Source organism: Bos indicus x Bos taurus, chromosome 1 (genome assembly GCF_003369695.1).
Source record: "Bos indicus x Bos taurus breed Angus x Brahman F1 hybrid chromosome 1, Bos_hybrid_MaternalHap_v2.0, whole genome shotgun sequence".
NCBI classification, from domain to species: Eukaryota; Metazoa; Chordata; class Mammalia; order Artiodactyla; family Bovidae; genus Bos; species Bos indicus x Bos taurus.
The window spans coordinates 37229901-37246219 of NC_040076.1; the positions used below are offsets into that span (position 1 = coordinate 37229901).

At 34.8% G+C, this 16319-nt stretch overlaps 1 protein-coding gene across 2 annotated transcripts in view; it reads left to right on the plus strand.

Annotated features, from left to right (window-relative positions):
- EPHA3 (EPH receptor A3) overlaps positions 1-16319 on the plus strand; it is a 407461-nt gene that overhangs the window by 361972 nt on the left and 29170 nt on the right. For both annotated transcript variants that reach the window (XM_027553293.1, XM_027553216.1), the window contains exons 12-13: positions 308-369; positions 2167-2376. In XM_027553293.1, the coding sequence (XP_027409094.1) occupies positions 308-369; positions 2167-2376 (272 nt within the window). The remainder of the gene's footprint in view (positions 1-307; positions 370-2166; positions 2377-16319) is intronic.

Consider the following 16319-nt stretch of genomic DNA (forward strand, 5'->3'; position numbering starts at 1 on the left):
GCTTTACCGTCTGAGCCACCAGGGAAGTCTTTTTCCTTTTGATTTAAGGAAAACCATGTCAAATAAGCTAATTTACATATCATCTAGGTTATAGGCCCTTTTTCTGGAAACAAATCTTTCTCTATTTTTTTGTTTCATTTTCTACTGAAAACTAGTTTTCTTTTTAATTGCAACTTTGCAAATTTTAGAGGACAGAGAAAAATTTATGTTTTTAATTAATCAGGTATATCAAAATGTATTATGTGTGTTCATTGCATGGTATTGAACTCTACTGATGCTTATGCATTTATTACTTATCTAAACCTAGGTAAACCTGTTATGATTGTCACAGAATACATGGAGAATGGTTCCTTGGACAGTTTCTTACGTGTAAGTATATACTTTACATACATTTACATATCTCCACCTTATCTTTATCTACTACAAACATATATAAATATGGAATAAATTGCTGAAAATGAGAGTGGCAACCTCTATTATGATGCCTGTTAGATAAAGTTTTAAGAAAACTGACTTTGTTGGGACTAAATAGTAAAAGGAAGCTTGTAAAATTACATCTTTATCTTGTAGCATCCAAATGTTGATGGTTTATATTTTTAAAATAAATTTGTGTAATTTTCTCCAGTTTTTTTTTATTCAGACAAGATTCACATTAGTTAAAACAAAAATTTAAAGGTTCTAAAGTGAGACATAAATAAAATTGGTATAAGACAGAAACACACGTTTCTTTATTTAAAGCAACCTCCATCTACTATAAGACAAAAGACCTTCTCTCTCTTACATAGTACTGTCCTCTCAGAACCTAAGCATGTGATATAATGCCTAAGGATTCTCAATCCAGAGTGATCATTCCTTATCATAACTTATATACATACATATATACATGTATAACATAATTACATATAAATTTCAGCTGTTTACATTTATAAAAATTGTTCTAATAATTTCAACCATATTATATTCAAAGAAATTCAGAAGTTATGTGGAATACAAGACACTGTCAATCATCAGTCACTACCAGGATAAAAAAGATTAAAAATCAAGACATAGACCCTATTCTCAGGGTTCTTTCAGCACTATGTAGATAAGGATAGATAGATAGATAGGTAGGTAGATAAAACATATACTATAATTCATAATCATGGAGAAAATTCTAATTTGTGTATGAATGAGAAATTATATTCTTTATTTTAATACTTGTGAGGCAAATAAAGATTTTAGTAGCAATTATTTTCACAGACATATTTCAAAAACAAACATTTTACAACTCAGGTAATTAAAAGATTTAATAAGTATTCTTTTAAAGTATAATAAGTATACCTTTTAAATTATTGTTTGTTTAAATATTACTAGACATTAAATTTTTATATATCTATGTATATATGCATACATCTATCTAGCTATCATCTATCTATTGTATAAACTGTATATTTCTATTTTAATCCAGACAGATTGGAAACTTTTCTAAATCTAGTACTCTGAATTTATCTCCTATTGCTTTCAATTTTATGACCTAAACCTTGAGGTTGGGTAGAAAAACACATACTCAGTAAATATTTTTGACTAATTTTCAACTATTTTTTATAATGAAGGATTTAATGTTACCTTATTTGAAGTAATTAATAAAACACATGAAAATAAAAAGGAAGAATAAACATTCAATTAAGCCAATAAACACGAGAAACAGCCAGACAATCCATTTTATTTTGTTATTCTTGACCTTAAAGTTTCTGAGGACTTTGTCTCCTCAAAAGACCAGCAAAGTTCTGGTTTTGAACCTTAAGTTAAAGAATATTAGGCAACTTCTTGCTACAAAGTATTGTAGCTACTATACTGTTTTGCTTTACTCTTGTAAAGCAAGAGTGTACTTGTGTACTTAGGCTTGTGTACTTAAAACCAGGACGCATGCTGCTGCTGCTGAGTCACTTCAGTCGTGTCCAACTCTGTGTGACCCCATAGACAGCAGCCCACCAGGCTCCCCCGTCCATGGGATTCTCCAGGCAAGAACACTGGAATGGGTTGCCATTTCCTTCTCCAATGCATGAAAGTGAAAAGTGAAAGGGAAGTCGCTCAGTCATGTCTATAATTCAGTATATGAAAATGTAATCAAGATATGTCTTAGAAAATAGCAACACGTCTTAACTGTACATTTGAACTATTTCTCAGAAACATGATGCCCAGTTTACAGTTATCCAGCTGGTAGGGATGCTTCGAGGCATAGCATCTGGCATGAAGTATCTCTCAGACATGGGCTATGTTCACCGAGACCTTGCTGCTCGCAACATCTTGATCAACAGTAATTTGGTGTGTAAGGTTTCTGATTTTGGACTTTCACGGGTTCTAGAAGATGACCCAGAAGCTGCTTACACAACAAGAGTGAGTAACTTGTTTTCTTTTTTTATTCTTTTATATTTAACAACTTGCATTATGTTGACTAACAAATAAATAGAAGTCACATCCCAAAATGCTTTGTCAACTATGTATGCATGCATACCTGTTCAGTCATTTCAGTAGTGTTAGACTCTTTGCAAACCCATGGACTGTAGCCAGCCAGGCTCCTCTGTCCCTGGGATCCTCCAGGGAAGAATACTGAAGTGGGTTGCCATGCCCTGCTCCAGGGGATCTTCCCAACCCAGGGATGGAACCCACGTCTGCTGCATCTCCTGCATTGCAGGCAAATTCTTTACCACTGAGTCACAGGGGAATCCCTTTGTCAACTGTATCGTCCCCCAAATGAGATTTATCTTTTAAAAATAAAATATTGTTACTTATTCTGGGAAAATGGATGGTCACTGTCCATTATGTGAGTAATGATATTAATTCTGAAATGTCATGTTGGTTTAATGATTTTCCACAAAAAGGCAGCAAGATTCTCATGCATCTAAATCTTATTTACTCATCTTTTCACCGTGGTTGCCTTTATATATGAAAATAAAAAGTGATAACAAGCTACATGGAAAGCAGTTAGGCAATTACTGTACCAAAATCTTCATTAGCCATGAGAATGAGAGGTTTTTTTTTTAAAAAAAGACGGTCAACTTCTGCTGGTTTCTTCTTAATTCTAGAGGTTTATCCCTGATTAAACAAACAAAGGAAAAATTCTCATTCTTTTCATGTGTCATGAATCTCAATAGCAATTAACTTCTAAGGATGTCAGTTGGCAACTATATGTCACTCTAAGAAAGAGTTCAATATGCAAGATTGAATTTCATCTACAAGTAAAACTACAGTGATAGAACCACAGAAAGAAGCTGAGAGCCCCAGCTATGTTCCTAGATGTGCTGACTTAGAAGTTAGAACTCTCCTAATGGCTTTCACCCTTGTTTGTAATTCCCATGTTAAGTTATGCTCTTAGTAGATTACCTTTGTTCATGAATCTGTGTTTTTAGAAACTGTGTTCTGCATAAAAATGTTGCTGTTCTTACTTCATTAGATTAAGAACAAGAGAAATGTAAGAAATTTTTATATCTTGCAGCTAGTTGATTGGGTTTAGACCAGTGACTTCTACACAGCTCTGAAAATGTGAAAAAATTACACATTTTGGGGGTGTAAGTGTCTTGATAGTGTCTTTTAGTGCTCCTTCTTTGACCAGAAAAATTAATTAGCCAACATGCTGCAGCAAAGCATTTTTGTGACTAAATTATTATTACAGGGGACAACATATGCAGCAGACAATAATATATTTGCTATCCAGAGGACAATGGTTTTTATTTTACTTGCTACTACTCTGCATTCTGGGCATCCCTGACAGCTTAGTGGTAAAGAATCCACTTGCCGATGTAAGAGATGTGGGTTCAATCCCTGGGCCAGGAAGGCCCCCTGGAGAAGGAAATGGCAACCCACTCTAGTGTCCTTGTCTGGGAAATCTCACGGACAGAGATTTAGCCCTGGTGGGCTAAAGACTATGGAGTGGCAAAAGAGTCAGATATGACTTAGCGACTAAACGACAACAATAAACGTGCCTTCTACAGATACCCCTCATAATCTTGTGATATTTTATGAGCTTTTAACACACTGCATGAAAAGTATCATTCTTGCGGGCATTATCTGTGTTACAAAAATCTCCTTATCCAAAACATTTTTCCAGTTCTAATAAAAGCTATTTGTGAATAAAAGCCTTTATGTCAGATGTTCTATTTTCTGGTAATTCATTTAGGTTCTAAACTGTATTCCATATCCCATTTTTAAATGAGAGCACTCTTATTCTCAATACTAGTCTTGATTTCCAGTGTTAGGGAGAAAGAATTTTTCTTACCCTTCAAAGCTTCTTTTGCTACTGCTGCTGCTAACTCACTTCAGTCGTGTCCAACTCTGTGCAACCCCATAGATGGCAGCCCACTAGGCTCCTCTGTCCCTGGGATTCTTCAGGCAAGAATACTGGAGTGGGTTGCCATTTCCTTCTCCAATGCATGAAAGTGAAAAGTGAAAGTAAAGTCGCTCAGTCGTGCCCTACTCTTCGCAACCCCATGAACTGCAGCCTACCAGGCTCCTCCATCCATGGGATTTTCCAGGCAAGAGTACTGGAGTGGGTTGCCATTGCAAAGCTTCTTTTAGCTGGTCTAATAATCAAATCAACATGAGATAGATTAACAGGAGAATAACAAATTTAATTTCATATGCATGGGAATCCCACATATATGAGAGAGTCAAAGACAGAAAGGTAAAATGAGGTATATATGCCTCCTTGATCCAAGGAGAGCCTGGAACTTCAAAAAAAGAACAGTAATTCACAAAGTTAAGAAGACTAGATGCTGGGCAACTAGATGTTTGCTCTACCATACATATGGGCCGTGCAGATAAAATTTATCTCTGCTAACAAATCTTGTTCAAAGAAAGGACTCTCCCCCTGATATAAATTCTTTTGGGTAGCTAAGGGGTTTCCCTGGTGGCTCAACTGATAAAGAATCCACCTGCAATGTGGGAGACCTGGGTTCGATCCCTGAGTTGGGAAGATCCACTGGAGAAGGGAAGGGTTACCCACTCCAGTATTCTGGCCTGGAGAATTCCATGGATTGTATAGTCCATGGGGTCACAGAGTCAGATACAACTGAGTGACTTTCACTCACTCACTCAGGTGAGAGACAGAAGATTCTCTTGAACTGGGAAGGTCTTATTGCCTTTGGCTCAAAAACATTCACATTCCAAAGCGAAATATTTTGGGGTAGTTGGTTCTGAAATCTTGCACCAGAATACTCCAGGAAACAATTTCTCTCATAGAAACTTGAAAGATTCATTCAAATCTAAATCATCTGCTCTCTGCAGACTATATCTTGTCAACTTTCAGAGCTTTATTTCTACTGATTGTTACTTTTTCAGAACCAAGGGGTCCTCAAGATCACTTCTTCAAACTTAGTAAAAGGACAGTGTTGCTGTGTCAAAGTTCCTCCCTAGTATTTGTGAAATAAAAATGCAGCAGGATCTTTGCATTGATGCTTCATGCCCAGACGATTCTTCAAAATCACATCATCCAAATGAGCTCAATTCACTACCAATAAATAGCTACTTAGAGTTCTTCAGTGTTCATCCTTGTATTTTCTTGAACTCCTCAAAAATATCTGTGGTGGTTCTGACTTCCCTCTGAGAAGCTGTAATTTGCGTCTGCATTTCTGGAATCATTTAGACATCTTTGATTTAATTTCCCATAATAAGCCTTGTTCAGTAAAATAATTTTATAATTTATGTAAAATATGAAGTATGATTATAAAGTAATAGGACTGCCATATTGTTTTTTAAACAAATACACTGAAGCAAGTAAATGAGTGTTGTCATACTAAGCTGTCTTTTTAGGAGTGGGTACTTACTGCAGGAAGACTGCTATTGCCCAAAATGTTTGAGGATTTTCTCCTTTGAAATTATCTTTATAACTAGAGTGTAAATTGTACTATTACTCAAAATTCTTTAAGCATATAGTATTTTGGGAAGCAGACTTGACTAAGATAAAATCTGTGGTTTCAGTAAGCTAATAGTTAATAAATAAGGAAAATAGTACTCTGTTGTAAAGTCTACTTTTTTCCTAACCAAAAATAGTGTTATTCAGCTTAGACGTCTGCCATATTTATTAGATTTAGCATGCTATGATTATGGTTATTTCAGAAAAACAAGTTCACCGTTTAAAATAGTGTGCCAAGGCATTCTTTTTGGATAAACACATTCTTGTTAATCTTTTTTACCAGTCACGTTACTTTAGTCACACTTAACACATTTCAGGAATTAGCATTCAGTGCCTCAGTGCAGTAAACCTTTCGACTGCTTCTCTGAAAATTATTGCCCTTAGGTAGAGATTGTAATTGCACTAAGAAATCTTTGAGACATTAGATTTTTTTAGACATCTCATTTTTAAAACATCTATGTGGTTGACAGAGCAGAAGAGAAATAGAAATTATATCCACTAATTCTATATTTAAAGATTCTTAAACTGAGGCTTCCCCAGTGGCTCAGTGGTAAAGAATATGCCTGTCAATGCAGGAGATGCAGGAGATGCAAGTTCGATCCCTGGGTCAGGAAGAACCCCTAGAGAAGGAAATGGCAACCCGCTCCAGTATTCTTGCCTGATCCCATGGACAGAGGAGCCTGAAAGGCTACAGTCCATGTGGTTGCAAAGAGCCAGACACAACTCAGCACACACACACACACACACAAACTGGAGGGAATATCTGAGAAATTGAGAAAACCCTTAGTTTCACAACTTAAAAAAATGTATCAGAGATTTAATTTTGCTGCTTTTGATACTGCCTTAAGTATATCCTGAGTTTTCCTTCCTTGTATCCTCAATAGTATGCCTAAAGGAAAGGGTCAGCTGAGATAATAATATACACTTTTATGTGTGTTTATCTTTTCCAAAAGAATATTGGGTAGGAAATTGGACTTTTTTTTTAATACACACTTCTAGTTATTTCTCATTATTTCTCACTACTGACTTATGCAGGAATTCCAAACACAGACACTTTTTATCTTACAATATTATTGTGCATCCTGTAACCTTTAAAAAATTTGACTGTACATTCATGAGATATGAGAATGAGAAAGATATAAAGTTTTAATATTACAGTGAAAATAGTTCAGTCTTGCAGACCCCCTGAAATTCTTTTGAGGACAACCAGAAATACTTGGATAACACTTTGAGAACCACTGTTATAGATACTTTATGAGGAAAATAGCACCTTAAAAAGTAAGTAAATATTTCAGCGGTTGTTAAATGATATAACATCTAACTTATGTTATAGTATTATATGCTATAGCATATTTTGAAGAAAGGTCTTGAAGCTTATCTATGGTTGCATACCTAAGGTCACAAACTATCTTAAAAGACCTCGATTTTACTTGGAATGAATAGAATTAGAGTATTTAGCTCTACAAATTTAAAACATCAAAATTTTTGTTATTGAGAAAAACAAATGAAAAATGAATTGCCTCTCTTTAGTTACACATTGTGTAACTTTTCAGAGTATAATTATGCATTTTCCTACTTTTTGCACTGAACTAATAATTGCTCTTTTTTATAATATCAGAAGTGGGGTGTTATTGGTGAGACTGTTTTTGAATGAATAATTTTTAATCTTTTTCATATGAAATTTCACTTTAAATATTATACATGTATTATATATGTGTGCATTTTAAATGGACACATATTTTTATGTTGAATTGATGGGATACAAAATTCCAAGATAATAGTCTTCAATTTGCTGTTGTAAGCAGGATTAAGTTAGGGAAAATATAGACTTTTATCTAATTTATATACTGTGACATGTAAAGTCAATCCAGTTCTTAAGTCCCCAAATTCATTTTAGTGGTATAATTACCACATAAACTGACTTGGGAAATGTGAGAAAACCAACTGATGTGTTCTTGGTTATATCCTTCATTAATTAGTTTTTTTTCTTTTTATTTATGTTATAGACATGGATACTGAATAATTACCAAGTGGATTATTATATTGAATGAAAAGTTTTGTCTTGTATCACATTGCCCATGGCAAATTAACACCTATTTGATTTTTAGAAGATAAAACCAAATGAAAACTTATCTCAGGCATTACATGTTAAGGAATCTTATTTTACGTAATAATTTATTCCATATTTTTTCTCTGTGATTCTGCCAAGTTAATGCCAGAAATATTCTACTACCACTTTGTCTTATGTAATTTTATTTGCAAAACAAGAAAGAAAAAGTGGCTAAAATGAATGATTAAAAGCTAAGTGGTTGAATACTCCGGTTCAGGATAACCCTATTTGAATATAATATCCAATATTATAAACATAAATGCTAGAAAACATGAGCCTTAGTTCTGTAGAATTCTCAAGGACTAAAAACTTTTGTGCAATAAAAAAGATAATTATATTATGTTGATAAGTAATGTAAGTCATGTGTAATTTATATATGAAAGAAAAAATAAGTAAATATCTAATCAGTGTCCTTCATATAGTAATGTAGCTCAAATAATGTACTACTTCATATAGTAATGTAGCTCAAATAATGTAGATATTTTTTACTCTCTTAAGATCAGTACATAGCTTATGTTTTATGTAGCTTCACAAAGTAAATGCTATATACTCAAAAATCAGAAAACTCTGGAAGGTTTCATAACCTCAGTTAATGTTACATCAAAGTTGAATGAAAGAACTGACACTTTCTAGCCACCCATTTCAGACAGATGGGTAGCAACCATTTCCACATGTGAAAATAATCCATCCAGATTTATGTGAAGAAAAATCACAACTATGATTTTGGAGTGGCACACAGGAGTGAGGAGGTTCTATGTAAATATATTACACATAGTCTCTATCAGGAACTGTTTTCTCTACAATGCATCATGCATTCAACAATTATTTGAGTGTAACATACTAGGCACTGTTCTAAGACCTGAGGATCCAAAGTTGAAAGCAAAGCCCTGACTTCATTATCTTACATTCTAGTGTGGAATTTCACTTAATAAACAAACAGGTAAAGATTTAGCAAAGCATCTTGCTAGAGGAATGTGGACAGTGTGTTGAGCTGCTGCTTTAGACAGGATGATCAGAGAGAGTTTCTCTGATAAAATGACATTAGGACAGAAAACTGATGAGAGTAAAGGAGAAAAAGATGTAAATATTGAGGTTACTAGGTGAGATTCATTTTGCCCTAACTACTTTTCAGTTTAATGAAATAACTTTAATAATTTCTCTAATTTCAACAGGCTCACTTTGGAAGACAAATTAAGTAATCAGATTAATGATATAACTCAGACTAAAAACAAGTGAATAATGATTGAGCCAGTCTGTAGTATGGTGAGCTCTGGAAGCTTAGTAAAAATCAGTTTCTAAAACTTTTCCAGTTGATTTGTGAATATCCCCTATTTTCAGATTTGTGATGGCACATTGCCTGAAGCTTTTCCCATAGATGCTGAAGCCAGTGACCAGCCCCAGCTACTTTGGATAGGGAGGAATAGCAGTTGTGTTTGTCCCAAGCCAGTCCTGTCACTTGATGCGTGGAATGGCTAATAATCAGACTCATTCCTGTCCTATGGCTCTTTTCCAATCATAGTTGTATATGCCATGGTTCAAGTCCACTCCCATTATTTTTTCTGTTTCCTTTGCTAGCCATTACTCTGGAACTGCCCCCATATTTCAAGAGATCTTTACCAAACATAGATGTACAAGGGTACCATTGTCTTGATGTCTAGTCAGAATTGTCTCAGTAGATAGAGATTCTCAAACTATCTTTAATTTTTTAGTTATCAATATTAATAAAATCAAGGAAGCAAGCTTGCTAAAGTTATGTACTTTTTTCATTGATTTCTAATAGAATGAATTTAATACTTCTGTTTCATTATTTTTATTGTAAATATGCAGTATTCCTAGTATATTGAATAGTCTTTCTGATTTGTTTACCTATTAATATGGCTTTTTTTGAAAATTGTGTTCCAAGTGCTAAAAATTCACTTTCAAATGAATTTCCATAACCTTTAATAAAGTAGGAATTCAATATATATAAAACACAAAGTTTAACATTTAAAATCTCTTTGAACATTGAAAATACCTGTATCCATATGAGGATGTATATTTAGTTTTATCCCCCAATTTTTTATTGCTTGTTGAACATATACATCAGCTAACCTAATTTTATATTGTATTATGTGAGTCTGAAAGTAACAGAAAAGTTATTTGTTTGTACTTTATTTCCTGGATAGTCATAGAGTTACTTGTTAACAGAATGCAAGGTAGAATACTTTTAAGAAATTCTTAAGCATCTCACATAATATTGAAAAATTTTAAAAGTTCAAAGTATTGACTTTTCCTACCTGAGAGATCATCCGTCTCTGATCTCTGGTGGCAATCAACATCTGCTGGAACAATTCTCTCAATGGCTTTTAGATTTGAACTACGGGGAATTCAAACAGATGCTTCCCCTGAGAGTCTTCTTGGATTGCCCTTCACCTTGTTGTCTGCTGTTGTCTGCAGTGAATGAAGTTTACTTCCTGATAATAGATAGATCCTAAATTCTTCAGTCAAATGATTTATCTCTGTAGTTCCAATTCTAACCTGAGAAGCCAGTATTTGCCTCCAGGTTAAACACTCAATTACTCCGAGTTTACTAAGATAAACTCTGCGAAGTCCTTTGTCACTCTAGGTATGACCTGATAGAGCTCATAGGCAAGCATATGAAATATGGATCAGCCAAGCATTTCCTAAACCAGTAAGGAGAGATTTGTGTGTGTAATTAGAGAAAAATTGGGGCTGACATAAGATTCTAGGCTTCCGTGTCCAAAGATTTCAGCAATTACATTCCTTTTCTTTAGAAATAAAGACTTGAAGCCCCCTAGCCCACAGTGAATGAGCTAACTTCAGTTAAGCATCTGAAAAATTCAGGGCTTTTAGCCAAATGTCTCATTTAAACTGTCTAAATTCATTAAACTTAGAGAACCAAATTGCAGATCTTCAAAGAACAGGTTTACTGCACGAATCCTATTCTAACTGCTGTTTCTGGACAAAATGAACAAGGTTTTGGACTACTTTAATTCTATATTAGAGTTCAGCAATTATATAATGCCTCTGCCCAGATCATCCTTCGTATCTTTACCTGTATCATTTTATTCTTCTTTTACTTTTCTGTAAACACTCAATGAAAGCAAATCCAGATATTACAGCCAATAGGTATGAAATTTAGTCCAAAATTAAGATCATCTTTAAGAGTCCAAATTAATTAATTTTAAAAATGTCACCATCCTTAGATGGAAATTTGAAAGTTGAAAAGCAAGAGTCTATAAGTTAGCATAGCTCCTAGAGATAGAACTTTAAATATAGAGGCAAGTTTCATGTTTTCCATGAACCTTTGTTTAGGAATAATGAGATATCTGCAAGGAGAGGCTAAGACACTTGGCAAAAATTAGATAATATGGTTAAAGCTAAGCCTAGAAATGACAACTCCTAATTCCTACTAAACTTAAGAATCCAAATGGAACAAGTGACCGTAAGCCCCCCTGCAGGCCCAGTTACTAACTGTCATAGATGAGACACCAGCACTGGCAGGAACTGGCTCTGGGTTTGGTATTGTAAATATGGGGAACAAGCGTTAACTTCTAATTCTGTTGAATTTGGACTGGAGGTTCCTCTGCAATTGATGTTTTATACACAGCCCATATGCTATGCATCTGGGCTTGCTCCAGGCAATTGGAGACTTTTCTCAAATACAGAAATATCTGGGGAGCTTACATGTGGGTAGAAAGACCACCTTAAGTAAATGTTTCATTTTATGATCTGTTAAAATATTGTGGGAAAGTTCATCCTTATAAATTACTTTTATAGAAACTATCTGGCACTTTACTTTTCGGAAAGCCTAGTAGCATTTTACCAACCAAAACCTAAATTGCCAACTGATTTCAAAGTTTTAGTTCATTAATAACAGTTGCATTAGAAAGTTTTACTGTGTCAGGAAGGCAGTGTGCCAAATGATGACATCATTTGCCTCATCAAATCCAAATTTGGGGATAGCTCATTGAAGGATGTGTTTGGTAAGCATTTAAAAATGTAAAATGTCCCCTTCATGTGTAAACTGAAAAGGCAATTTCTTAATGTGAAAAGAAGAAAAAAATATGTCAATGTGAGCTTAAATTTGTTGAAGTGGGAGGGGTTAAGGAAGAGGAATTGTGGTCCAATCAGAAGCAGAAATATAAATAAATTCTGCAATGCATTACTTATAGGAAATTTTGTGAGTCAGACTCTTGTATGTTAAATTGATTTTATTTTGATAGTCTCAGATCTACAGATGCTCAGCTTGAAGGCAGAGAATGTTATCATGAAGTGTGACTAAATTAAAATTTATGGCCCACAACTTCTTTAATCCTTTTTCAGAACCAAATTGAACCCTCAAGGACTTTTATCCAATGTCTTACTATGCCAATGGCATTTATGTTTTGGAGAAGGCAATGGCACCCCACTCCAGTACTCTTGCCTGGAAAATCCCATGGACGGAGGGGCCTGGTGGGCTACAGTCCATGGGGTCGCTAGGAGTTGGACACGACTGAGTGACTTCACTTTCACTTTTCACTTTCATGCATTGGAGAAGGAAACGGCAACCCACTCCAGCGTTCTTGCCTGGAGAATCCCAGGGACGGGGCAGTCTGGTGGGCTGCCATCTATGGGGTCGTACAGAGTAGGACATGACTGAAGCGACTTTGCAGCAGCAGCAGCAGCCACGGATAGTGTTTGTTTTTGTAGGAAAAATTTATTTATTACCAAAATTTTTCATTATTGAGGCCTCCTTTTAACAAGAAATTGATGCTTAATATGTTTTCCTAGCAATAAAACGTTAGCTTCTTTAAAAAAAAAAATTAAAGAATGGAAACAAGACAGAAAAAAGAAAATAGAAAAATCTCAAGGATGCTATTGTATTTACCAAGATCCACATATCACAAGATTAACTTTGATGAATTTGGCCCTTTTCTGGACTAGAACAGGAGTAAAAAATATCTGTGAAGTGTGTGCTAATGGTTAAAAAAAAAGAAAAAAAGAAAGGATATCACTTGGTCTACATAAAATCCAGTTAAATCCTGGATCTCATTTGAATCATTTTGCCTTGTTGATCGGATTTGTCACAAATAATCTAAAACAATAGTATTCAAATAAAGATGATTTTGCTCCCCAGGGGATATTTGATATTTCTAAAGACATTTGGTTTTCACAATTGGAAGGATACTGATGTAATCTAGTTAGTAGAGGTCAAGGATGCTAGTAAACACACTACAATACACAGGACAGCCCTACAACAAAGAATTAATCTGGTCTAGAATGTCAAAATTGCTACTATATATAGACTTTGATCTAAAGTTACCCAACAGGTGTAAAGAATGTGTAAAGAATGAAAGTTGGGATCAAATATCTCTCTCAGATACTTTATAACTCCTCCTGTCCACACTAGACTGCAAGTTACAGGGGATAATGTGGAATACACTGCCATTTGTGAAAAACTATGCAACAGACTAGCCATCTGCCATCAGGTCTCCTATAATGTTGCACTTTGATATATCACACATAACTTAACAAATCGTACATCTTTTTATTTTTGTTAAATTTTATTCTCTGTTGCTTTTGATCTAACTGTTGAAAGTCAAAATTTTTTCTTCCACTCAAAGCTTTAAATATTAAACATGACCGTTTTACTTTTGATGTTTTGATTTCCATTTTAAAATGTCATGGGTATAAACTCATAAATAATCATTCACCTACAGGTAAATATGTTGCATATTTTTAGTCAGCATTTGAATCTATCTTTTGCATAATTATTTTCATGTTTTAAGATTTTACTTAGCCTCATTCACAAAGGAATGAAGTAATAATCATGTGCATAGATTAAACATGCTTATTAAATTATTGGTGATATTTTTAGGATAGAAAATTCCTACAACATTAATATTGAGACTGTTGATCTAGGATGTATATAGAGTCAAATGAAAATCTTTATAACATTCTGAAAACTCTAAAATACTTAGTCCATACAACATCCTGTGAGACAATATTGCAGGAAGGGCGGCCCCTTCCATGACTGGAGAGTAGGCTCTTGTCTAACATTCAGAAATGAATCGGCCAAGGAGACATACGTGTTGACAAAGCAAGAGACTTTATTGGGAAGGGACACCCAGGTGGGGAGTGGGAAGGTGAGGGAACCTGTGAGGACTGCTCTGCCATATAGCTTGCAGACTCAGGTTTTATGGTGATGGGGTTAGCTTCTGAGTTGTGTCTGGCCAATTATTCTGCCACAGGATCCTTCCTGGTGGCACACTCAACCAAGATGGATTTGAGTGAGGAGGATTCTTTGAATTTGATAAGGCACATGAAACTTTTGACCTTCCCCAAATTCTTTTAGTTGGTGGTTGCTTGTTAGTTCTATGTTGCTTACCAGGACCTTAGTCATAAAATAGCTCTGGCAAATGGTTACTGTGGTGCCTGGCCAGGGTGAGCAATTTGTCTGTGTTTCCCCTAACAACAGTTTAATAATTTTATAGATACTGTGAAAAATTGATGCTCAGCAATTCTTATATATACTATCATCATGAGACTAACAGCATTATTAAACTATAGATGAGGGAAAGAAGAGTACATCCAAAAACTGTATAATTTTTTAAACTATTATTATGTTATATATTTTCTCACTTTTAATATTTGCATATGTTCTGAAAAAAATGAATTTTGTGTATTATTTTCTTAAAAGGAACTGCTTATTTTTTTAATTCTTAAAATTATCATAGACCTCCAGTAAAATCTGCTACTCTAAATTCATAAAATAATTAATCCTAATGTGAGAGCTAAAAAGTCAGACTCTTGTTTTAAGCTGTGGCGATGCAGAGAGGAAGGAAGGAAGGCAGTGACTCCTCTGGACATCCTGGTCTAGTCAGGGTAATTAAGTAGTAGAATGATCACAGTAAATGGAGTCACCATCTTAGCCTAGATGGTTCTAAAATGTTCCACCAATAAGTTCACATTTGAATAGGCTATTCAAACAAGAAGCCTTCGAGTTCTAAAAAAAAACAGGCAGAGCAAACGATTCCCAAGAAAAAACAATAGCATGTATTTAAGAAGAAGGGAATTTAGTGCAAGTCAATGAGCATTTATTGAGTGCCTGTTTTACACATTTGCAAGATAATATCTAAAATAGTTGCTCTCAGCAGTGAGCACAGATTCATATGCCGTATGCTTATTATCTTTAGCTTTATAACCTGTTCAACTTTTCATAGGCTTATGATTTCAAATGATAGTTTGGTCACAATTTATTTATGGCAATATATGGGACAAGAGGCCTTCCCTGGTGCCTCAGATGGTAAAGAATCTGCCTGCAATGAGGGAGACCTGGGTTCTATCTCTGGGTCAGAAAGATTCCCTGGAGAAGGGAATGGCTAACCACTCCAGGATTCTTGCCTAGAGAATCCACAGACAGAGGAGCCTGGCAGGCTGTTGTACATGGGGTTGCAAAGAATTGGACATGACTGAGCGACAAACACACTTTCATAGGATAAAAGCTACTGCTGCTGCTGCTAAGTCACTTCAGTCGTGTCCGACTCTGTGTGACCCCATAGATGGCAGCCCACCAGGCTCCCCTGTCCCTGGGATTCTCCAGGCAAGAACACTGGAGTGGGTTGCCATTTCCATCTCCAATGCATGAAAGTGAAAAATGAAAGTAAAGTCACTCAGTCATGTCTGACTCTTAGCAACCCCATGGATTGCAGCCCACCAGGCTCCTCCATCCATGGGATTTTCCAGGCGAGAGTACTGGAGTGGGGTGCCATTGCCTTCTCCGTTAAAAGCTACTATTCAAATTTATTTTACTAATCTTGACTATAAAGTATTTGAAACTACAATGTTCAATTTAAAGAGTTTTAAATTGAATAATAATAACAGGACACTCATCCTTCCACAAACTCTACAATATTATGAGCTCAGAATTGCTCCTGTAGTTTGATTTCTAATTAAGTGTATACTATGAATATGTTGGCTTATTTTTCTCTCATTTGAAGACAGAGTGCCAAGTTGTTTACTGATCACGGAAAAAGTAAAAAATTTATAAAACTCTTCTTACTCTGTTGTATTTTTAGCAAAAATAAAAACAAATGATAAATTTTAATACTTTGTATTAATAGTTGGCAATAAGCTTTCCTTTATATATTCATTTATCAAATTCTTTGCACAAATTGTAAAAGTGTGCTATTTGAAGGGAATTGGAATAGAAGAAAGGGCAAAACAATTATTGAGCCTATTAAAGATTAGACACTTTATTTGTTCCTTTATGTATATTATAAATCTATTGCCAATGACAAAAAATCCTTGAATGCTAATCAATAATCCTTAATCATC